This window comes from Acinonyx jubatus, chromosome C1, assembly GCF_027475565.1.
Source record: "Acinonyx jubatus isolate Ajub_Pintada_27869175 chromosome C1, VMU_Ajub_asm_v1.0, whole genome shotgun sequence".
In the NCBI taxonomy this organism is placed as follows: Eukaryota; Metazoa; Chordata; class Mammalia; order Carnivora; family Felidae; genus Acinonyx; species Acinonyx jubatus.
The window spans coordinates 84,944,008-84,969,138 of record NC_069381.1 but is presented as its reverse complement, the minus strand read 5'-3'; the positions used below and the strand labels follow the sequence as shown (position 1 = coordinate 84,969,138).

The 25,131-nt window shown below is 36.4% G+C and overlaps 1 protein-coding gene across 9 annotated transcripts in view; it reads left to right on the top strand.

The window, feature by feature from the left end:
- Nucleotides 1-25,131, top strand: part of DPH5 (diphthamide biosynthesis 5) — a 70,975-nt gene that overhangs the window by 34,175 nt on the left and 11,669 nt on the right. For 7 of the 9 annotated variants that reach the window (XR_008295090.1, XR_001430473.3, XR_008295088.1 and 4 more), the window contains exons 4-8: nucleotides 716-824; nucleotides 12,232-12,352; nucleotides 15,091-15,130; nucleotides 16,572-16,675; nucleotides 19,075-20,952. Coding sequence is in view for 1 of the 9 variants with exons in the window: in XM_015073850.3 (XP_014929336.1) it covers nucleotides 716-824; nucleotides 12,232-12,352; nucleotides 15,091-15,130; nucleotides 16,572-16,675; nucleotides 19,075-19,280 (580 nt within the window). In the remaining 8 variants the exon portion in view is untranslated. Of the gene's footprint in view, nucleotides 1-715; nucleotides 825-12,231; nucleotides 12,353-15,090; nucleotides 15,131-16,571; nucleotides 16,676-19,074; nucleotides 23,462-25,131 lie in introns of those variants that run through there. The other 2 variants (XR_008295091.1, XM_015073850.3) reach the window with 2 other exon arrangements.

The following is a 25,131-nucleotide window of genomic DNA, read 5'->3' as shown; positions in this document are numbered from 1 at the left end:
ATACTTGCATTTACATATATTCTCTCTCCACCAAAGTCTTATCATAATCATTAGATTTATCTCAACAAAGGAAAGGCAACAGGCAGAATGTGCACTCACATACACATGCACACATACAATTATATACAGTAACCAGACTGAAAACAGTTATAAATAAAATCACTGCTAGACAGATGTAAAATGCAACTACGATTATGTCAGATAGAACCCTAATATAAAGGCAGAACTTGATAGCCTATAAAAATGTTCTTTATCATCTGTTCTGTAGTATTTCAAAATAGAAAAAAAGAAACCTTCAAAATAGAGCAGAAAATATAGAGTAGGTCTAGTTGTGCCATCATTTAGAACTCAGAGCAGTCATTTTAAGAGTTTAAAGGGGTCCTAAGACGAAAAAGTTTGAGAATTGCTGCTCAGGAGTTCACTTGCTGAACTTCCATTCCACAGATGTGTTTGCAGGTATTAAAGGGACAAAAGAGTAAGTACAACTTCCCTTTTTCTCTGTAGCTACCAAGGCTGCTCTAAAAGGGTAACAAGTGCAGTTTAGCACCGTGAAGGGCATGTGTAGACTTAACACTTTTCTTGTCAGAAAGCCCCCGAATTGAGGAAAAGGAGCCCCCATAACCCTTTGATTGGCTTGAACTCATGAAATATTATACCTTTACTCTCTTAAAAAGTCAGTGTTACTTTAATCCAACCTGATCTTTTCCCACTACAGGGCTACCACACACAGCGATCTTATTCTGAGAGCAACAAAACTGGGAATCTCTTACCGAGTTATTCACAATGCTTCCATAATAAATGCTGTAGGCTGCTGTGGTTTACAGGTAATGCTACGAAGATTTTTTTCTTAATGGTAGTTAGCAAAAGTGTTTTAGAAAACTACAGATTGCAGGTAGATTTTGTTATATTTCATGAATTTTAAGATGTTATTTTATGTAATACATTAATGTGTACTAAATTTTTAAATATTAAATATTTTATACTATTTCCCTAGAACTTAGATCTTTTTCCCCCTCATTGAATAGACCACTGAAATTAGCTACAGAAAGACTTTAATCTTATATCCAGCTTTCGCATACAAAACCAGGGAAATTTAATCTAATTAAATTGGTTCTGTATTCCTAAAGCCATTTCACACTCTTCCAAATAACTCACTCTGCATCGCTGATGCATGTTTTTCCATATGGTTATTATTTTCTGTCCCATCACGAGCATCGTGATACAGCATTTCTTAAAGGAATCTGTAAAAGAGCCAAAAGCCAATCATATTAGGCTTTTAAGCCACCTATGTAATTATCTCAGTGTATTGGTTATTTTTAACCCAACAGTCTTAGTTTTGAGGAGTTAAAAGAGTGCTCCATAACTGTTTCTGGGATTTTCTTCCAAGCTGCTGAAGTTTGGTATCTTGTGTTCTGATGTTCACACATATATGATCTATGGCAACTGTGACTGCTCATGGCCAACAGTGGTTTTAAGACTTAATTCCTTGTTAGGACTTATTCCTATTTCAGATATATTTTAATAGAAAAAAAAATGTACATCTTAGAATCTATGAAATGAGATATCCCCAGTGTGTCTTCCTGGAAAGCATAATTTAAAATAGATATTTACAACAAGAAGATACATTTACATTGGACACCAGTTTGTGTCTGTTGCTTTAGAGGTGTCTTTATTTTCTGCGTTACCTAGGAAGAATATCTCAATTTAATTGACATGCTAGCCAGTCATCTCAGAAATATTGCCTTTGGTTCTGAAGAATCAGAGAAAAGATATAAATGATTCACCTTTTAGTATTCATTACTTGCACTTAGTTATTACATTTAAATTGGCAAAGAATTTTGCTCTCTTTTGTCTTCTAATAAAATGCATACGTAAAAAAAAACCTTGCCAATTCAAGGCCTTTTTGCACTTTTTTTTAAAAGTTTATTTATTTTGAAAGAGAGAGTTTGTGCACCTGTGCTCACGTAGGGGAGGGGGCAAGAGAGAGGGAGAGAGAATCTCAAGGAAGCCAGGCTCTATCTCGTGAACCATGAGATCATGACCTGAGATGAGATCAAGAGTCCAATGATTAACTGACTGAGCCAGCCAGGCGCCCCTCTTTTTTACACTTTTAAAAACCCTCTTGAACATTCCTGTGCTGGAGTAAGTGAATGGAATTTCCTGATTCATAGTCCAGTATTCTTTCCTGTAGGCCATGTACTTTTTAAGAACTGATGGTTGCCAGGAGAAAGGAAAAAAAGAGAAGAATAAATTAATCATGTGATACACAAAGATGTGTAATAAACCTTAAGCTAATGGAGTATATATATTTTTTTCATATTGGTTTTATTTTGATTTCTGGTGAGGAAAGTTACCTAGCCCCTTTCCATCATATTTTGGTCTAAATTATCATGACTTATCATTTAAAGTTTTTTGCTTCTTTCTAAACATAAAACTTTTCAAAAGATTTTTGTCTTCATCACATGCATATCTGTTATTTAGACTGGCAGGAACTAAATTAGGGTGACCCTGTCCTCTTCCTGATCCTCTAGGTTGATAGACAGGTACAGTGTTATTGTTCTCATGTTTGAAATAGATGAAGGTATTTGAGAGGAAATTTACTGTGAGAATTGACAGTCTCCATAGAAGCCCTTAAGATCATATCCATATTACATAGATTATTTTTAACAATTCACCTTTCTCTCAGTTTTATATAGGATTTTTCTGGGCAGCTACAAAGCATTGTTTCCCCATCTTGGTTCTATTCTCTAATCTGGGTATGAAAATGACTTACTACTTGTGTGAAAAACAGGAAGTGCCTTTTTAGGTTCTGCCTTAGGTATTTGATGAAATTTCTATGAAAGTATACTTTTTGTACCACCCAAGTTATTTATATTCTAGGAGAAAGAGGTAATTATTGACACTGTTTCTAAGTGTTCTAAGATAAAGCACAGTCATTATATTCATGGCACTTTTACATTTTAAAACAAATGTATAGATACCCTGCATAATACCTAAGGTTTTCAAAGTCCCCTTCCTTATAGTAGCTGCTCTTTTTCTTCTAAGTATTTAGGGTTAGCATTTATGGGAAAAACAATAACTTACGTGAGTGGTTCTCAGACTTTAGTATTCATGAGAATTACTTAGAGGGCTTATAAAAGAGATTGCTGGCCTTCCCCTGAAATTTTCAGATATAGTAGATCTGGGGTGGGGGTGGGGGTCTAAGAATTTGCATTTCTAGCAAATTCTCAGGTGATGCTGAAGTTGCTAGTACATTTTGAGAATCACCAAACTAGACAGATAAAAACTTTCTTAGAAAGTTAATGAACTTGTGCTTTTTTTTTTTTTTTTTAGCATGGCCTAATTGAAAGAGTAGATTTCAGTTCTCAGAAATATGTTTGCTAAATGTAGAATGTTAACAGGTTACCTTGCCATGCTGTCTTTCTCAATTTTTTAAAAGGGAAGTGGGCACCACTTTCGAAAGAGATTCTGTCATCTCTGTGAAAGCTTTCCCATGAGTTCAAAAACAGCCTTCAAGTTATTGAACACAAGTACTGTTTTGGGTAATGTGACAGACCTGAATAGTATATGTTTTACAACATTTTTACCTTAGGTTAAAGAGTAGCAGTATGGAATTCCTAACCTGGAAATAATGGGCACAGATTTTTTTAAGCCTGTCAGTTTGTTAGCCCCTTTTGAACCTATCTTATCATTGTTTCCTAAAGCAGCATAGAGAGCTCAGAATCAACTATTCAGTATTTTTCATCAACTTTGTAGTTTATTAACTAGACTCTTGATTATCAGTATTTTTTTTTCAATGTTTATTTATTTTTGAGAGACAGAGCATGAGTAGGGAAGGGGCAGAGAGAGGGGGAGACACAAAATTCAAAGCAGGCTCCAGGCTCTGAACTGTCAGCACAGAGTCCAACGTGGGGCCCAAACCCATGAATCACGAGATCATGACCTGGGCCGAAGTCGGACACCCAACCGACTGAGCCACCCAGGCGCCCCTTGATTATCAGTATTAATGAAGGTAAGTAGGTGTGTAGACTAACACTTCAAAACACACAAAACCAGTTGATACACATTCTATTATGGGCATGCCATAAAATAGTTTTTTTTATTGCAAACCCCATATTCCTATGAAAATGTTTCTTGTTAAAGGGAATGTGTAGTAAAGGCTACCAAGTTAGACATCATTAAGAGGTTTAGTGATTCATTTATTCAACAAATATTGTTTGCCTATTTATTATTTGCTTGCCTTGGATACGCTGATAAATCTGTCTAACAAGGTCTCTGCTTTCAAAGAGCTTACATTCTAGTAGGAAGGAGAGGCAATAACAACAAAATAAACATCAGGTAGTGGGAAGTATAAGAAATTCAAGTAGACTGATATATGTTAGAGATTTGGCTGGGTCTCTTGTAATTGGGTGGTCAAAGGAGGCCTCTCTAAAGTGGTGTTACTTAAGATTAGATATGAATCAAGAAAGAGTGAACATATTCCAGTCAAAGGGAATGGTTTGTGCAAAGACTCTAAAGTGGAAATGACCTTGGCTCATTGAAGGAACCAAAGAAGGGCTTATTGGAGAGTAGCAGGCAGGAGAAAAGTGGGTCTGAGGTCAGATAAGTAGATAGGGTTGGATCACTAGGCTCTCTAATCCAACGTCAGCCGTTTGGATTTTATTTGTAGTGAATTGATCATGTAGCAGAGTGTGATTAGGTTTAATTTACTTCAGACTCTGAAGTCTTTCCTTTTGTCTTGTGAAGAATTAGTAGTCCTGGCATAGATATTAATTACATGTATGTTAAGTGAAAGAAGTTTGACACAGAAGACCATATATTGTAGGATTTTGTTTATATGAAATGTCCAGAAAAAGCAAATCTGTAAGATAGAAAGTAGTTATTGGTTGGCTGGGGTTTAGAACAGGTATTGCTTATAAATGGACATATGGAATCTGATCGAAGTGATAAAAATTTTCTAAAACTACATGTGGTTGCACAATTCGGTAAGTTTACTAAAAATTGAATGTACATTTGTAATGGGTGAATGTTACGGTATGTGCATTATGTATCAATAAAGTACTTTAAAAAATGAATTATAAGAGGTTTGCTAAATGAACAGTAAGGCAGATACCTTCCCAACACAGGGAACTATACAGTTAAAGAGAGTCACGAAGCACTTTGGAATCTTCGAGGTATTATAGAAATACACAGACACCAATGAATACATACATATGTACCACAGAAACCTTGGTTACCTAGAGATTAATTAACACAAGACTGAGAATATATATGTTGGGTAAAAACTGACTATATTTTGAGTAGAACTGGTAAAGAAAAAGTAATAATGGAAAAGGTTGAGTTTAATTGCAGATTAAAAGTTCTTGGTTTTACTTTTGCTCAGGCAGTAATTAAGGAGTCCTCTAAGTTCTTTGGATCTCAGGTTTCCTAACTGTAAGGGGATGTGGGGACAGGGAGGAACACCGGACATGATCAATGGTTTTCAAAGTGTACCAGGATTTATGAAGCTGCTTCAGCAATTCTGCAGTAATTGAAGTACTTGAGACCAAATAGCAATGAATAAATCCCCAGGGAGCCTTGATCTTTAACCCTATTGATGTTTTATTTAAGAATTTATTTGGGGGGCGCCTGGGGGTAGCAGTCGGTTAAGCGTCCGACTTCAGCCAGGTCACGATCTCGCGGTCCGTGAGTTCGAGCCCCGCGTCGGGCTCTGGGCTGATGGCTCAGAGCCTGGAGCCTGTTTCCGATTCTGTGTCTCCCTCTCTCTCTGCCCCTCCCCCGTTCATGCTCTGTCTCTCTCTGTCCCCAAAATAAATAAACGTTGAAAAAAAATTTAAAAAAAAAAAAAAGAATTTATTTGGAAAAAAAGACTTGGCACTAAAAAGTATGGAGAATACTAACTGAGATCAATTCTAATGTCCTCTAGATTTAGAAGCCAAAAAACCTGGCCTGTTTTCTAACTTCAGGCAAAGGTTACCTTAACCAAGATACATTAGATGCTCAAATTTTCACTGAGTAAATCTTAGGTTTTTTCCCAATTCATATACTAGTTATAAACATATAAACTTTAAAATCATGTTATTTGGAATTCCTAAGTAACAAATATTTCTAACACTTGTGAAATTTGTATTTTGAGGATTTTTCTAATCAAAGGAAAATCCATTTATTTGTGTAGAGCCAGGCAAGTTGGTTGTATTTAGGCATTCCTGATAATGAAATATCAGGGATTTTTCTCACTACAGAGACGGCAAGAACAGTCTTTTTCTTGAATTCTTAAGGTTAAACATTTGGCACCTTAGTCATGCAGAACCAGAATTTTTTTCATTTACCATTGTCTCTGCTTTAGAAAAAACTGTTTTTAAAAAATATTTTTATTTTTCTTGATGATAACTGACATATATACTCATAGAAAATTAGGAGAATATAGTAAGTATAAGGAAGAAAATATCTGAAGTCCCAGTACCTGGAAGTAACCATAGTTAGTTACTAGTTTGGTATATTTCCTTTCAGTCTTTTTTTTAATGTTTATTTATTTATTTTGAGAGAGAGAGAGAGAGAGAGAGCAGGGGAGGGGCAGAGAGAGAGGGAGACAGAGAATCCCAAGCAGGCTCCATCCACCCTATCAGCACAGAGTCCTATGCGGGACTTGATCACATGAATTGTAAGATCATGACCTGAGCCGAAATCCAGAGTCAGACGCTTAACCAGCTGAGCCACCCAGGCGCCCCTCCTTCATTCTTTTTATTCAATTCTTACCTGGATACATTGACCTGAAGATGACAGGCCAAAGAAAGAAGAAATTACAAATTCTGGCACACTTTCTTTATGTGGTATTTACCATTTCTTGTTAGTCATTTGTGTGATAGAATGAATCTTTTTTTTAAAATTTGGTGACTAAAATGGTTTTGAGACATTTTAAAGGACAGATAAATGAGACAGTTCAGTGAAACCAGGTAGCAATGATTTCTGCATAAAAACTGCATTATCAGTTGCAGCTGACTTCAGGGAAAAGATTGTATAATTTTCTCATCATTACGAAATGCTTCCACTTTCTCTGGCTGTTGCATGAGTGACCTTGATTATTGCCATATGTTCCTCTGTTTATATAATACATTTCTAGTTTGGAAAATATGTATATTACTTTTAAAAAGTAACAACTCATTTCCTTCCTTTTTTTCATAGCACAAGACTCATTGTGATAATCAGCATTGTTTTGACCTTGTAGTAGTTCTTACTGTTAGTTTTCAAAAGCATTGAATTGATTTCATTGTTGTCCAGGGACTAATGTAGAAATGATAAAGTCTAACCTTGTACAGTGAACACTAAACTAGGTAATAAGGGGATCCACACTCTACACTGCCACGTAACCTTAGAAGAACGCATCTGAGGAAGCTTCCTGTTCTTTCAGTCACTTTGGAATTATTTTGACCACCTGCGGAATCATGGGCATATTAAAAATGTTTTTCTTTCCATTTCTACTGGAACTGTTTTTAGTCAGTATTTTAATAGCCATCTTCTCTCCCACTTAATAGTTTTATTTTTAAATTGCAGATATGATTGTACCATTCTTCTACTTGCACAATCCTGATACATCGTCATCCCATACAGAATATTCAGTTACTTTATGTGTTTATGTGTTGGGCACATAAACTTCCTGATTTACTCATCTTCACATCTCCCTTTGTGCTTTATCACAGTGCCAAAACATATAATCAGTATGCAACAAATATTTGCTGAGTTGAATTGCTTATTTATTTACTTATCCTTCCCACCCTAGCCCAAGTTGGTTTATTTTTGGAATTATGTACTTTAAATTAAAATTCTTTCATTTAATTCATATGTGGATCTTCTCATTTATGTGTGATAACATAAATTTTATAGCTCTTTTGTCTTCAACTTTATGTATCTTGTATACAGTGGGCATGTGCATAATTTTTCTTAGTGTCAGCAAAATCAGTGTTACATAAATGTTAAGCAAAACGCATGTGGAGATTAAAAAAAACAACTCCAAGACCGATATTCTGTATAGAAAACTAGTCACTCTTGATTATGTGGTTTGTGGTGTGTTTTTTTGACATCTTTGCTGGCTCAGCTTTCTTTTACCTCACAGATTTAAGTGATCTGATTTAGGATTCATGTTTATATATAAAAGATACATGTGGGGCTTCACAGAGTTGTTTAAAAAAATTTTTTTTTAATGTTTATTTTATTTTTGAGAGAGAGAGAGAGAGACAGAGCACAAGCGGGGGAAGGGCAGAGAGAGAGGGAGATACAGAATCCGAAGCAGGCTCCAGGTTCCAAGCTGTCAGAACAGAACCCGACACGGGGCTTGAACTCACAAACCGTGAGATCATGACCTGAGCCGAAGTCGGTGCTTAACCAACTGAGCCACCCAGGTGCCCCACAGAGTTCTTAATAGCAAGTTAAATTTTCTGATTTTTCTGTATGTTGAGAAGATATTTTTTAACTTAGAAAATCACAAACTATTTTTTTTTGTTTGTTTATTTTGAGGCAGGGGGCAGAAAGAGGGAAAGAGAATCCCAGGCAGGCTTGCACTGTCAGCGCAGAGCCCACATGAGGCTGGCTTCCATGACCATGAGATCGCGACCCGAGGCAAGAGTCGGACAGTCAACCGACTGAGCCACGCAGGCACCCCAGTCACAAACTATTTTTTATTTGAATGTAGAATGACAAAAGTATTAAATCCTAATTATAAAAATGGATTTTACAAAGCATTCTGTGCTTCTGAAAGGAAGGAAACATTGGTGGCAGTGCTATGAGTTAGAAGATTATTAAGGTCATTCAGGCAAGTGGCATTAAGGACTCAAACTAAGGTAGTGATAAAAGAAATGAAGTCAGTTCTAGATATATTATAGAGCTGGCATTGACAGGAATTGGCACATGATAAAGCTGTCGGGAATTAAGAGATACTTGTTAGAGGCAAGTCGGGCAATAGCTATTTCTAGATAATTGCTTAATACCATGCTAAATATTGCCCAACAGTTCCCACCTCTGTTAAGTTGTTCCTACCATCTTGTTCTTCCCCCAAGATCAAGTTCCCCCATCTTTTCCACCCTTTAAGGTCCAGCCTATATCCTGTCTTCAGGAGTTGTCTTCAGGTGCTTTCCAAGTGGGAGTAATGCTGAACTCCTTCAGTACTGTCTATGTCTCATTTTTTAGAATTATTATTTACTACCTAATATTTATCTTTCTTATGCATCTTCTTGCTTTAACTAGATATTGCTTTATATGTTAATTAGATCATTTTGAGTTTTTATCTTCAACAGATAAAAACACGATCCAATATCAAGTTGGATAAATTGCTTTCTTTATAACTTGCTTCAGATTAAAACAAACAAACAAAAAGACCTGTGTTTATCTACTGTTCTTAGAAAACAGCTCTTTTTATGGTCTCTAAATTTAGATTTGCATCAATACTGTTTTGGGGGAAAATGATCACAGTACAAAGGCTAATATGTATAAGACAGTGCTTAGACTTCTGCAGCCTCAGTTCTCGGCACTGTTTTACTCCAGTTTCTTTTATGGTTTACTGGTAAGTCCTTGGATTGTGAAACATGGCACTGATCTTTCTGTTCTTTGAGGGACTGACATCTTAAATGGTGAAACTCTTTGCATAATGTTCCAGAACTCATTGAAGAAGTTTGCAGCACAACCATGGGAATGGTTACAGTCTATAAATCAGGGTCCTAGAAAGCAGTGCTTATGTGAGGCTTTCTTTTAATCCCCCAAATTAGACAATTCCAAGAAGCTTTCCTACAGCATGCTGCAGCTAGTGTTTATATGTGACTAGCATCTCAATTCTCTCAGAAATCATCTATCCCTTTCTTTCTGAATGAAGAATTTACCTTCATGAGTATATTTCCATGACTCTTAAAATATTGAAGGCCGATTTAGAAAAGTGTTTATATATGGTTGCATACGTAATTTTCTTTAACCTCAATAGTTTTATTTTTTACAGAGTAATAGCAATATTTCAAAGTCTGATCAGAGATGCCAAAAATCCCTTTTAGAATGTAAACTGTTGAACTTATCAGAGCTAAATCATAAACTTATTTTCAAATATTTGGTAATATTTTTGAGCTCATTCCAGTAAGGAAAGCAGTTGGATTATAGCAAGACACAGCATTTTAGACCATTTTTATATCATCATTATAAACATATTATTATATCATCAAATCCCTAACATTTATTGTTTTTACTGTGTGCAATGTATTAGGCATTCTACACACTTTATGTCATTTAATCCTTTAAAAAAATCACATTATTAGGTTTATAGTTATGCGCATTTTCCCGGGGAGTTTCTCTTGAAAGTCGGGAAGGTTATTTGTCCACGGTGGCCCATCTATTAATGTTTATTTATTTTTGAGAGAGACAGAGACAGAATGTGAGTGGGTTAGGGGCAGAGAGAGAGGGAGACAGAGAATCGGAAACAGGCTCCAGGCTCTGAGCTGTCAGCATAGAGCCCGACGCGGGGCTCGAACTCACGAGCCGTGAGATCATGACCTGAGCCAAAGTCAGACGCTCAACCGACTGAGCCACCCAGGCACCCCATGGTGGCCCATCTATTAAGAACCAGCGCTGTGACTTCAGAGCTCTTGCCTGCTCTGTGAGGTATATGCAAGACTGCATTGGAACACATTGGAACTCATCAGCTGGATGCATTTTTCACAGAGAAACATTATATACGTGGCAAGAAGATTCATGACTCTGAATTCCTGCAGTTACATGGCTCTTGCTATACTGATCTGAGAATTTGCCAGAGGATGGCATGGCTTCCATAGATCTTTTTTAGACAGTTTGCAAGTGGACTTTGAGAATAAAGCTCATTGGTAGGTGAGTTGGAAGTTGTGGCCATGTGAGGAACCTGATGAGCTTTCCCTTAAGAACTCAGAGTCACCATTAAGAGTATCAGTTACAGGTTTTAGGCCTCAGTGTACAAAAACTGAGAAAATTTGAGCTTTCCTGGGGTGGAGGGATAGAGGGCCTTGAATGCTCCAGCTTTTCTGTTTCTGTTCTTTCTGCCTCCCCCTTACCTCTTGCAGCAGCTTCTGAACACTGATTGGAGAAGCCTCAGGATGATAATCCCTTCTGCAGACCAGTTCTTCATTTGAAAAATGAAAAACCTTGGGCTCAGAAAAGTTCAGTACTGTCCTGTGCACAGTTTGTGGCAGAGGACTAGACTTGATTTCCTGTGTCTAGTGCTTTCCAGCTCTTATAAATTGTTTCAAGCACTGTTTCAAATGAATAATTAAATCTTTACCTAACAACTTTAGTTTTATGTTTTACCATATATTAAAGTCTTTGAATTTAATTGTCCTTTGCATAGTGACTAGATAAGAACTAATATTAGCATATTACTTCACAGTTTGAATAACTTTTTACATGTTTACAACCCCATGAATAGGAAGGACAGTATGTTTTTACTATCCCTATTTTAGAGATTTAGAAGGAACAATGTCACACAGCTACCAAGTTGCAGAACTAGGATTCAGAACTGAGTTTTCTTAGCATAAGATGTGGAGTTGGGCTCACTTCAGTGAACTGTGCAGCCAGACTGGAAGCAAGCTGGAACAAAGCAAGCCTCTTGGTTGTGTGATGGCCAACTGGGGTGGGTAGGCCACTTGGGAAAGGAGGAGGTTTGGGCAAACTTTCATTGAATTCTATAGTGAGGAATCAAATCGTGGGTAAAGTAAGGGGGTAGGTTTTAAGAAATAGCTACAGCGAATATACTGTCTGAATTGTCCTGAGCTGCCATGGTGGAAAGGAGCATTTCTTGGACCTCAGTTTGAGTCTTTTTCATTACTCACTAGCTGTGAGACCCTGGGCAGATGAGCTTGATGTTTCTGAGCCTTGGTGGTCTGTAGTGTGAGGATAATAAAATTAACCTAGTGAACAGTCCCTGCTCTGACTGCTCCAACGTCTTTGTTTATTTCCTTCTGGGTTCTGTTTCAGTATTTTTAGCAACTACATAGCTAAATTGTGAACTGGTTACATATGTTGCTATACTGAATGCTGAACTACTAGGAGCACTACTGTAAAGGGCATCAGAGAGACACCAGCTGCTGTGGACCAAGGAGAACATGTATTTTGTGAGAGATTTGACCCCCCACTCATCTCAAGTCTGGGTCTCACTTTATGTTTTGGTTGTTAACTTTGAAAGAGTAAGCAGTGAATTGTTCTATCATTAATTAATGTTTTTACTTTTTCTAGTTGTATAAGTTTGGAGAGACGGTATCTATTGTTTTTTGGACAGACACTTGGAGACCAGAAAGCTTCTTTGACAAAGTAAAGAAGAACAGACAAAACGGCATGCACACGTTATGCTTACTAGGTGAGGGCTTTGGAGTTTCCTTAAATTCACAATATGGAGTCATCGTATTATTCTCATTTTGATTTTGTGTTCAGGTAAAGCTGTTCTGTGCATAACTAGCTAGAGGTTAAGGAACGACCTGGTCCAGCTGCTCTGTGTGCCACATACTGCCCTTACTCTCAGGGAGAGAACGCATTTTCTGCTCCAAATACCACCTGGCTATTCCCTTGTGTATACCATAATTCGTGCTACTCCCTTCTTATGCCCTCATGAATCCACTCCAGCATTCTATCATCTTACCCGTTTATCCATCAAAACCCTGTTCTTGTCAGTTTACTGCAATTCAGCAGACCTGTATTAAGCATTTATTCTTACCAAGTGCCATCCTTTGTCTTCCTAGAGATGTTTTTTGAATACCACAGTATTGATATCAGAATCACAGAATTACAGATCTGAGAGAGACTCTGAAGATTATGTTGTTGAGGCCCAGAGATATTTAATCATTTTCCCACTGTGTCACCTAGTTTATCAGTGGTGGAATTGGTGGAATCCAGATAACCTGTTATTCACAGCTTTTTACTATATCATGCTGTACTTTATGCCCATTGTAGAGTTAGGGTTTTTTGGAATACTAAGGAAGTATTAGACATGTGTCCTGCCCTCAGGGTTTTGAAATTTAGTTGCTAGGTACACAAAAGTTTAAAGAACAATTAAGTTATGTTGTATGAAGAGGCAGGAAGGACAAACCAGAACGTTGGCTCTCGATTTCTCTTTCTAAGAGCTTCCCCCTTTTCTTGGCTTTCCTGGGAAAAGACAAACAAGGCTAAACAATATATCTTCCTTGCTCCATTAACAAAAACAGGAACAAGGTGTGAAGTATAAGATATGATTTCAAATCCTCAAACCGTACATCTCATCATTTAATCATCTGGAATGCTCACCATTTAAATTAGTATATATTTATTGAATGCCTGCTGTGGTCCAGACCCTGTAGGGATTAGTGAGAATATACCATGTTAGGATACTACAGAGAATTTAAAATTTACTTGAAAAGACCAGATATATATGATGTAATTAAAGATTAACAAAATATAGTAATAACTAGATATTTCAAAGAACAAAGAGCTTTTGAGGGGAAGTTAACATAGGCTTTATGAAGGAGTTGGGACTTATGTTACTTCAGGGGTAGTTTAAGATAGGCTGGTGTGTGGGTAATAGTAGAGCCACATGAATAAATTGATTCAGTAGACTTTTATGGAATATCTGTTGGGTACTTTGCATTATGCAGGGTGCTGGCACTAAAGTGAAAAGGAGACGCTTACCTTTAGCAAGTAGAAGTAGAAAGGAATAATTCTGGCCTGTCTGAAGACAAGGGAGAAGTATTAAGACTGGTCTGGCTTGATATTAAATATTTCATAATGTAGTCTTATGTTCGATCAAAAAGCATTTGCCTGTAAAAATTCTCCCCAGCCCTCTTCATACTTAAAACCAGGTTCTATAGAGCAGATCATTTAAAAAGTTAAAATACTAAAAACTCACAACATTTCAGAACCTCAAGGTGAATGAACTAAATGAATGTGTTGAATTTTTAAAAATCTTGCAGGTACCATATAAAGGAAGTCTAAGTCTGTTAATTGTATTGCAGGCCATTTTCAATAACTGATATGCATTTTTTCTTATATGTGCTAGACAAGTGGAAAAATTAAATAATGATATTTCGAACCTGAAAGGTACATTCACCACTGGTTCCAAGAACATTTACAAATACTTACAAGGGCTTAACCTCTGCTGTATTTTCTTAGGAAACTCTTTAGTCTCCTTCATAAGAAAAACTTTGATAATCACTTAGGGAAGCTGTAGAAATCCAACAAAAAGACCCTTCAGTTGCAATGTATTTATTTTTGCAAAAGCAGACTTTGGCTGAACCATTTGTTTTTAGCATGTAGAACAGGAAGCAGCTGTTGCTCTTGCTGTTGTATACTGAGTTCCTGTGAGGATGTGGAGTGATTGTGCTTTTTTACCTTTTACCAAACTGTGTGGCTGAGCATCAGTGATTAAGAAGTAAAAAGAATCAAGGATTTGTGACACTTGCATTTCAGGCTTCATGAGAGCAGAGATTATGTGTGTTCTGGCCTCTGTGGTATCCCCATACCTGCCAGTCAGTGCTTGGGAAAGCGCTGTTTATGAATATTGGGTATTAAAGGGTTTATTTACAAGTTATTAGACATGTCTTAACCATTCACAAGAGAGCAAAGGTTTCTTTTCAAAATATGGTGAAAGTTTTCTTCTGTTACATTACATGCATTAAAGCTTACGTTCTAGTGCCTGAAAAATAGGTTAAGAATATGAACATAAGAAGACTTCTCAGTTGGGTCTGTGCACTTACCAGCTAGTAGAAATGAACACAAAGATTTGGATTAGCTGTTAGGTAGTGTATATGCCAATATTTATCTAACTCTTTCCTGTGTCTTCTTTTCCAAGAGGAAATTAGATCCTTTCAGGATGGTCTTAGGGCCAACCTCATGTTTGTTTTCTAACTAATGACCTTTACACACCACAAGCTTCCATTCTTCTGTATATTTCTATAAAAAAGTAGATGGATACAAGTGTGGCGGAAGAATGACATGAGCTCTGAAATTAATATTTTGGAGACTTGACAAAAACGCTTCCCCCAAATTTAAATGACTCTACCGAAGTTGACACATGGGGTTTTGGATAAAGTAGTTAATTAAAAGAGAACTATTTTTCACTTCCTACAGACATCAAAGTAAAGGAGCAGTCTTTGGAAAATCTAATCAAGTAAGTTCTTATTCTGAGAATGCTTATGTCTGTTTCTAATTCCTTATACAATAAATTCTACTTAAAGGACATGGGTTCTAAAGATTGTTGAAAATTAGCTTTCCTTAACTGGTAAAAATTAATCACCTCATCTTATGACGTGAAAAGCAGTGTGATGGAGTGGAAACAGCAATAGATCTCATGGATTCAGGACCGTGACAGTGGTTGACACCTAATAGGCACTCTGTAAATATCTGTGGTGTGAATTAATGAATTGGTGGTCAGAAGAAGACGTGGATTTGAGTCCTGAGTCTGCCTCTGGTTATGTGCTCTTAGGCAAGCTACTTTGGTTTCTGAGTCTGCCTCCTATGTGTGATGAGTGCTAAAATCCTTTTTTTGCTTATCGAGGCAATGTGCAGTACAGTAGCTACTACCCACATATAATTAATGAGCGCTTGAAAAATGGCTAATGTAATTGAGGAACTGCGTTCATAATTTAATTTTAATTAATAAAAATACTCAACTTAGTTATTAGAAAAGTATGTTTGGAGTAACTTCACTGTGTAAATCTTTTGCAACCATGAATTTTATGAAATTTAAATACAGATTAAGTATTTCCAATGAAAATTTAACACTTGAATTAATGCTATAAGTATGAAATAACAGATGTCAAAAACTTAGTACAAAAATAATCTCTTTAATACTTTTTATAGGAGTAAATGTTGAAATACAACATTGTGGATATAGTGGGTAAAATAGTATTGTTAAAATTAATTTTGCCTTTTTTTTTTTTTACTTTTGTTAATATGACTACTAGAAAATTTAAAACTCTGCGGTTTGCATCATATTTCTCTTGGACAGTGCTGACTTTGAGAATTTTTGGGGGAGTCAGTAAGATAATCTGTATGAACTGTTTTGTAAGCTATGAAAACAGTATTTTTATTATGATCATGGGCAGATGTGGTAGGCTTTGAGGTATCAGAAGTAAACATATCTAACCCTCCAAGATTTTTAGATATTTACCACTTTAGTTTACTTTTCTTAGAGGAAGAAGTGAAAAGAGGAATATGTGGTTTAAACATGGTAATAAAAATGAACACGATAGAACCTGGTTAAGCCAGGATCTAGAAAAAATTGCTGCTTAATTTGAACTGTTTTTGCCTGGGTTATCACTTTAAATAAAAGTAACTTTGATTTAGACATTTGTCATTAAGTTGTTGGACTTTTATTTCTGCCAGCATTTCGGGGAGATCAGAGGACACTTGAAGTAGAACAATGAAAAAAGCTTAAACTTAAACAATTATGGTATTCATGTTTTAGTGTATACTTAAATGGGTAATGTGTGAATGCTTCAAACCATGTAGACTGTGGTACCTGAGGATTCCTGGGGGAATAACTGCATTAAAAATGTGTTATGTAATTTCATGGCTGAGGACAGTGGCATCTAGTTTTATATTTACAGGGGAAGGAAGATCTATGAACCTCCTCGGTATATGAGTGTAAACCAAGCAGCCCGGCAGCTTCTGGAGATTGTTCAGAATCAACGAGTACGAGGAGAAGAGCCAGGTACTCAAGGCCCTAAAAGGGTTCTCATGTTTCCCCACTGCTGTACTGAGATGTGCACATGGTACAACTTCACACACACCCCCCACTTCTGAAGTGAGGTTCAGTGTGCTTGCATAGTACTTTTTCTTGTCTGTTTTTTTTTTTTTTTCAGTTTTCACTTAAATTTCATAGGCGAAAAGTAGTACTGAAGGAAAAATATTGGAGTTCTTCCTAGGAACATTAATACCATTCAAGAAAGTGAGGATTTTTCACAAGTTAACAGTAAATCAGGTTTAATGTAAACATGTTAATAAATACATAGGTAAAATGCAGAACTTCCTTTTTAGCCTAAATTTATGGTAAGATCTATCCTGCAAAAATATACTTATTCTGCTTTTTCTCTTTGTTCTCACTGAGACTGGGAGTAGTTTTCCTCAGGATAAAAACCAGAGAATTTATCCTTATATTCATAATATCTAGACACAGTACGTGGTATATAATAAAATGTTTGTCATCAGTAAATCTTTATTGAGAGATTCTTTTTTTTTTAATGTTTATTTTTACTTGTGTGTGTGTGTGTGAGAGAGAGAGAGAGAGAGAGAGAGAGAGGCAGAGTGAGAACTGGGGAGGGACAGAGAGAAGGAGAGACACAGAATCTGAATCAGGCTCCAGGCTCTGAGCTGTCAGCACAGAGCCTGATGAGGGGCTCGAACTGAACAGACCGCAAGATCACGACCTGAACCAAAGTCAGACCCTTCACAGACTGAGCCACCCAGGTGCTCCATTTATTGAGAGGTTTTTAAAAGAACTTGTCATTATATTCTGTTGTAAGTTGCTGACTGCCTTTGAGCACCAATCTCTTGATAGAAAAAATACATGAAGAGATTCTTGAATGACTGTTGCTTATTTTTTTTCTCATTAGTAGGTCTCATTAAAGTTATGAAACAAATAATTTGCAAGGGTATTCCATATCCATAATTTTGTACACTTAAGCCTAAACTTGCATGCCTGCTTGTCCTTGTAGATATCATTGTCCCATTTTTTAAACATGTATTTCTTTATTTTAAGAGAGAGTGAGTGAGCAGGGGAGGGGCAGAGAGAGAACGAGACAGAGAATCCCAAGCAGGCTTTGCACTGCCAGCTTGGAGCCCACCTTGGGGCTCGAACTCACAAACCATGAGAACATGCCCTGAACCGAAATCCAGAGTCAGACACTTAACCACCTGAGCCACCCAGGTGCCCCTCATTTGCCCCATGTTGATCATTGTTCAATCAAGACAGCTTTCCCAACTAAACAAAATCATGAAAAGGTCAGCACTTAAAAACATAAGTAATGTCATTATGCCCATTATTTGTTAAGGGCTCTGTAGTTTATTAAATACTTTCATGTCTGTTATCTCATCCCTTACAACTGCCATTTAAGAAAGATAGTATTATGTTTTGAAAAATGAAAAGAAAACTGAAGTTTGACATAGGTGATTATGTGGCCAAGCAAAAATTCAAATCTGTGTATTTATCTCATACTCCTCTTGTTTTTCTAGTATACCTTGGTCACTGGGAACATATATCAAGCAATTTATTAAAAATATAGGCAGGTTTGGAGCACCTGGGTGACTTAGTCGGTTAAGTGTCTGACTCTTGATTCAGCTCAGGTCATGATCTCATGTTTCTTGAGATCAAGCCATGTCAGGCTCCACATTAAGCATAGAGCCTGCTTGGGATTCTCTCTCTCTCTCTCTCTCTCTCTCTCTCTCTCTGCCCCTCCCCCAATCTCACTCTCCCTCTCAAAATAAATAAACTTAAATATTCATAAGTGCCTTAAAAATATATATATATTTGGGCAGATAATAAACATTGTTCACTCAGAAGCTGTATAAAGACAAATGCTGGGGCACCTGGGTGCTTAGTTTGTTAAACGTCTGACTTCAGCTCAGGTCATGATCTCATGGTTCATGAGTTCGAGCCCTGCATCAGGCTCTGCGCTGACAGAGCAGAGCCTGCCAGAGATTCTTGTCTCCCTCTGTCTCTGTCCCTCCCCTGCTCATGTGCACATGTTCTTTCTCTCCTCTCAAAATAAATAAACATTAAAAACAAAATAAAGACAAATGCTAATCAGTTGTAAAGAGTATGGATATAGGCAATTGTTTATCAAATCCTGAAAACTTAAACTAGGGCAAGCCTTTGGAATTCCAAAAGGGTAAATTTAGGAAGAACTGCTTTATATGTCAGGTAGTGCATATAATTTAGAAAAGCCTTAGGTAAATCAATAGATAATTGGTCTGTAATATGTGATTAAGGAGATTTAAGATATTCAGGGCTTCTTTAAATGTACTTTTGGTACTAATGTTCATTTTAATGTTGGACAGGTAATGCAATTGCTGATTTGAATGGCAGTATCTTTTTCTTCTTCTTCTTAATAGCAGTCACCGAGAAGACACTCTGTGTTGGCTTAGCCAGGGTTGGAGCTGAGGACCAGAAAATTGCAGCAGGCACTTTGCAGCAAATGTGTACTGTGGACTTGGGAGGACCGTTACACTCTTTAATTATCACAGGAGACAACATGCATCCATTGGAGATGGAGATGCTAAGTCTGTTTTCCATACCAGAAAATAGCGCAGAATCCTAAAGCATTGATGGAATGGAAGCATAGACATTTTCTATTGTTAGACGTTAGTTTCAGTCATATATGCACACACCCGTATTTGTATAATGAACAGTTCTTTTGGTGTACCTAATAATTATAAAACAAGTGACCAAGAAGAAAGATCTTGACTCAATAATACTTAGTTTCCTGTGGCAGTGAGTTTTTTCCTTATGACATCATCATCTGTTGCTGCTATTTTGGTGATTTTTGAGGATGTACACACATGGAGCAGACCAAGCCTGAAAACTTGCGGATAGATATTCATATTGTTATTTAAAAGCAGTTTTTACTTATGAAATGAGTTTATACAATGTGGAACTTTCTTCTTTTTTAAAAGTCAGCTGTGCTGACCACAAGATGAATTGTCCTGACAGTAGTTGGTATTAGTGCTTTAAGCAGAGGTGGGAAGAGTAAGTACCACCCAACCGTCCTCTTACTTAAAGCTCAGCTGAGTACTTGCCACAAAATGACATCTTTCTGAATTGCCTTGTCTTGTTTAGCTGACACTCTAATTATGTGGTTCATATTCTGCTGTATTTTGGAGGTTATATAATTGTTGAATTATAAATGTTCAGCCAGCCATGGACAGTTGCTGTTTGGTTTTAAATAGCATCTTTCACATCCAAGTGGACAAATGGAAAACTTAATGACTATAAAATATGGCTTTAAAAAATTTAAGTTTGAAGACATTGGGTTAGGCAAGATTTGTCATATCACTTAACTCAGTAATATGCCACCGTATGTATGTAAGTAGTCACATTCTTTTTCCTAGTTATAAACGGCTCTGCATTTATAATATTTCATGACTACTGTAGAGTCTTGTACTTTTTGTTCATAACAGAAATAGCTTTGCTAGATGCTAGTTTGGTTGGTCTAACTCTAAATATTTCCATGGCTTAATCAACCATAGCTTAAATTTTGTTAAATTCATTGGAAGTTGAACATATACTTCCCTACTTCCTGGGAGCATTAATTAACAAGAGATTATTCTGACTTATTTCATTTGAGATAAAAGGTATTTTAAATATATATGAAATATTCTGTTTTTAATCTGTTACATAAAAAGGGAGAGAGCCAAGGACATTTAAGTACCAGTTCTGTGTTGTTTTCTTCTGAGGCATTAAAGCAAGCATTGAAGAGTTATATAAGGAAGGACTTCTGGCTTTGGTAATGGTGGAATAGCTTGTAATGTACAAGCCCTCCCAATTATAAACTCTGGGAAAAACATAACTGTCTGAAGACACTGGGGAATGACCAAAAGCAAGCTGAGAACTATACTTATATATAGCTTTTTCCCTCAGGCCATTCCCCAGTCTGTCTGGTAAGGGATGGCTAGAATTCAAGAGAAGGCTAGAATTCAAGAGTCTTATTGGCTTGAGGTGTCAGAGAAATTGGGGGCTGCTAGAGGAGCTGTAAAGTGAGGAGGAAATTCTAGAAATGGAGATGGCACTGAAGGAGGAGCCAGCCTTACAGTCTGTATACGAATCTCCTCTTAATTCTTTGGCTAACTGCTGAATTATGCTTTGTACAGGGGAAGCCATGAACCTGGTGGAAAGCCATAGCTGGAAGGCTGAAAAATCTGAGCAAAGTTTGTTGCTTTGTATTGCAAGGGAAAACAGTTTTGAGTTTGAATCCCGTCAAGTTAGAAGGCTTGGTAAGCACTTTAGGCTTTCTGTCAAATCTCTAGAATGGCTGTGTATTAGAAGAGACCATGCCCAGGACTAAGGATTTGCCTAAAACTAAAGACAAAACCTTTAACATAATGTAAAATCAGTCCTCCATGAAATCAAGGTGATTAGTCCATAATTTAACTGCCTGCTGGAACAAATCTTCACACTTCTAGGGCATGATAACAAATTGAGTCTCTTTAGCATATCAACAGTGACTAGGAACAATAGTTATAATGAATGTATATAGATGAGTGCTGTCAGAGAAATGGAAGCAAAAACCCAAATGGTTGGACCTAACAGCAGAGTGCAGATGACAGGTGGATAGAAATTTTCCTGATGAATAAAGGCTAAAAAAATAACTGGAAAGAAGAAAACAGCACAGTGCTTCAAAGTCATGGGGGGCAGTATTCAGCAGTCCAATGCATATGTAATTGAATTCCCAGAAGGAGAAGAGAGAGAAAATAGGGCAGAAAAATTATGAGTAGGTTAAGATCAAAATTTTCCCAAGTTTGGTGAAACTATCAATACATAGATCCAGTAAGCTCAGTGAACTCCAAACAGAATAAATGTAAAGAAAACAAGACCTAACACATCATAGCTAAAACTGATGAGAACCAAAGATAAGAGAAAAATCTTAAAAGCAACCAAGAGTGGTAGTCGGGAACCCACTACACACAGGGAAGCAATAAATGTTGGACTGCTTCACCTCAGAAACCGTGGAGGTCATGAGACAAAAGAAGGACATCTGTAAAGTACTGAAATTAAAAAGTAAAACCAAACCAAATCTTATCAGTCCAGAGTGGCAGAGTTCTTACATTTTATTTAAAGCAGCGGAATACTAATTGTAGACTGATCAGGTCTATGTAGGTTATGTATTGAAATCTTTTGGCAACTGCAATAAAGAAGAAAGGCAGAAGCAAAAAAAAAAAAAAATTAGAGGAATTAAAATTGAATACTAAAAGATATATGATTCATCAAAAAAAAAGGCAAGAAAGGAGGAAATATAGGTACAAAATATATAGGACAAATAGAAAAATGGCAAAATGATAGACCTAAATTTAACCAAATCAGTAATTACTTAAATGTAAACCAAACACTCCAATTAAAAGAACTAGATTTTTTTAAAGGTCCAACTATATGTTGTCTATAAGAGAGTTAAACTTTAAGTGTAAAGACACAAGATGAAAGTAAAAGAATGGGGAAAAAACAGACTATACAAACAGAAAACAAAAGAAAACAAGTGGCTCGATTAATAGAAGATAAAATGGACTTCAAAAGGAGTATAATGGAGATTAAAAAAGGACTTTTCATAAAGAAAGGATAGTTCATCAAGAAGACAAAATCCTAAAGGTATATTCCTTGAATACCAGTTTTAAGGTACAGGAGGCAGAAACTAACAAAAGGGAGATACAGCCATATCTACAATCAGAGTTGAGGATTTTAACAACCTCTTGGCAACTAATAGGCAAAACATTAGCAAAAATACTGACAGTTTGAACAAAAACCATTTGCACCCAACTGATACTGAAAGATCACTACACCCAATAGTGGTAGAATAGACCTTATTTTCAAGCATGTATGAAACATTCAGCAAAGTAGACCATATGCTTGGCTATTAAATTAAAAGTCACCAGGGGCGCCTGGGTGGCTCAGTTGGTTGAGTGTCCAACTTCGGCTCAGATCACGATCTCACAGTCTGTGAGTTCGAGTCCCACGTCAGGCTCTGTGCTGACAGCTCAGAGCCTGGAGCCTGCCTCGGATTCTGTGTCTCCCTCTCTCTCTGCCCCTCCCCCATTCACACTCTATGTTTCTCAAAAACAAACATTAAGAAACAATTTTGTTAAATCACTATCACTAACAAAAAGATGTCTAGAAAAGTCCCAAATATTTGGAAATAACATTTATTTTAACTGAATAAAAACAATATTAAATATGAAAATTTGTGGGATGCAAGTAAAGCAGTTCTTAGAAATTATAGCTTTGGAAATCTATAACAGAAGACAAGTTTTAAAATCGATATGTTTCCATCTTAGCTAGAAAAAAAAGTGTATAAAAACTAAGTAGAAGAAAGGAAATACTGAATATCACGGCAGAAATCAGTGAAATAGAAAACGGTCAAACAATAAAATTAACAAAGCCAATGGAATGTCAAAGATTTTGAAGGCTAACAACAGTAAAAGTTGCAAGGATATGGAGTAACTGCAATTTGCCTGCTGTTGGGAAGAATATAAATGGGCATAACTACTCTGGAAAGTAGTTTTCAGTTTCTTATAAATTAAAGCCATGAACTAGTAAAATCAGTTCTAGGTATTTACCCAAAAGAAATGAAAACATTGACAAAACAATTGCATAAGAATGCTTTTAACTTTATATATTTATTTGCTTATAGCCCCAAACTGGAACCAAGCCATGTGTCCAGTAGGAGAATAGATTTTAAAATTTGCTGTATTTTACAATGGAATATTAATTAGCAATAAAAAAGAATGAACTATTGACTCCTACAACATGAATTAATTTTAAAAACATGTTAGCAACAGGGAAAAGTAGTCACAAGAAAATAGTATTTGCCCATGGAGAGAATGAAGATTGACTGGCTGGGGATAATAGGGAACCTGAGGTAATGGAAATATTCTGTATCTTGATTGGGTGTTGGTTGTATGGGTATAAACATTTACCAAAATTCATTCAAATATATATATTTAGGATCTGTGCATTTTTCTGTATTAGGATTGCCAGATCAAATAAAATAATCCAGTTAAATTGAATTTCAGATAAACGTGTGTGTGGGTGTGTGTGTGTGTACATACACAGAGGTGTATATATATATATATATATATATTCAGAACAAGTATGTCCCATTCTGTATTTGGGACACATTTATACTACAAATGATTATTTGAAGTGAAATGTTACTGGAATCCTTTATTTATTTATTTATTTATTTATTTATTTATTTTTATTTATTTATTTATTTTTTTTGCTAAATCTGGTGACACTATTCTGTATGTAATTTCACCTCAATTTAAATGAAATTGTAAAATGAAAAATGTGTATTATTTATCAGCGGAAAAAGGAACAATACTATTTTTGGTCTGTCATGAAATCCCAGTGTTTGGTAGTTAAATTAGAAACACTTGAACACTACATTCATTTGTTTGTTTAGTTTTTAGCTCTTTAAATTCTCAGTGAATCCACCCTTATAATCTAGACACAAAAGTTTCATCACCAAAAAAACTTCTTCCCACTATACCTATATATTCATGCCCCTACCCACCCACTTCTTACCAATTATAGATATAGATATATGCACATACATACATACGAATGTTAAAACATTCACATTTAGGTTTTTATGTGACATGAGTTTTAATTTTTCTGGAGTTAGATAGGAGTGGGATTCCTGGTCATATGGTAGATGCACATTTAATTTCACAAAAATCTTCGAAAACGATTTGCAGAGTAGCTCTATCATTTTGCATTCCCACCAGTATTATGAAAGAGTTCCTGTTGCTCTGTATCTTTGCCGGCATTTCTTACTGGCAATATTTTCTATTTTAGCTATTCTGGTAAGTATGTTGTGGTATGTCATCATAGTTGTGTTTGTTTTGTTTTGTTAATATATGAAGTTTATTGTCAAATTGGTTTCCATACAACACCCAGTGCTCATCCCAAAAGGTGCCCTCCTCAATACCCATCACCCACCCTCCCCTCCCTCCCACCCCCCATTAACCCTCAGTTCTCAGTTTTTAAGAGTCTCTTATGCTTTGGCTCTCTTCCACTCTAACCTCTTTTTTTTTTTTTTCCTTCCCCTCCCCCATGGGTTTCTGTTAAGTTTCTCAGGATCCACATAAGAGTGAAACCATATGGTATCTGTCTTTCTCTGTATGGCTTATTTCACTTAGCATAACACTCTCCAGTTCCATCCACGTTGCTACAAAGGGCCATATTTCATTCTTTCTCACTGCCACGTAGTACTCCATTGTGTATATAAACCACAATTTCTTTATTCATTCATCAGTTGATGGACATTTAGGCTCTTTCCATAATTTGGCTATTGTTGAGAGTGCTGCTATAAACATTGGGGTACAAGTGCCCCTATGTATCAGTACTCTTGTATTCCTTGGGTAAATTCCTAGCAACTACTGGGAAGAGTAAACAACCAA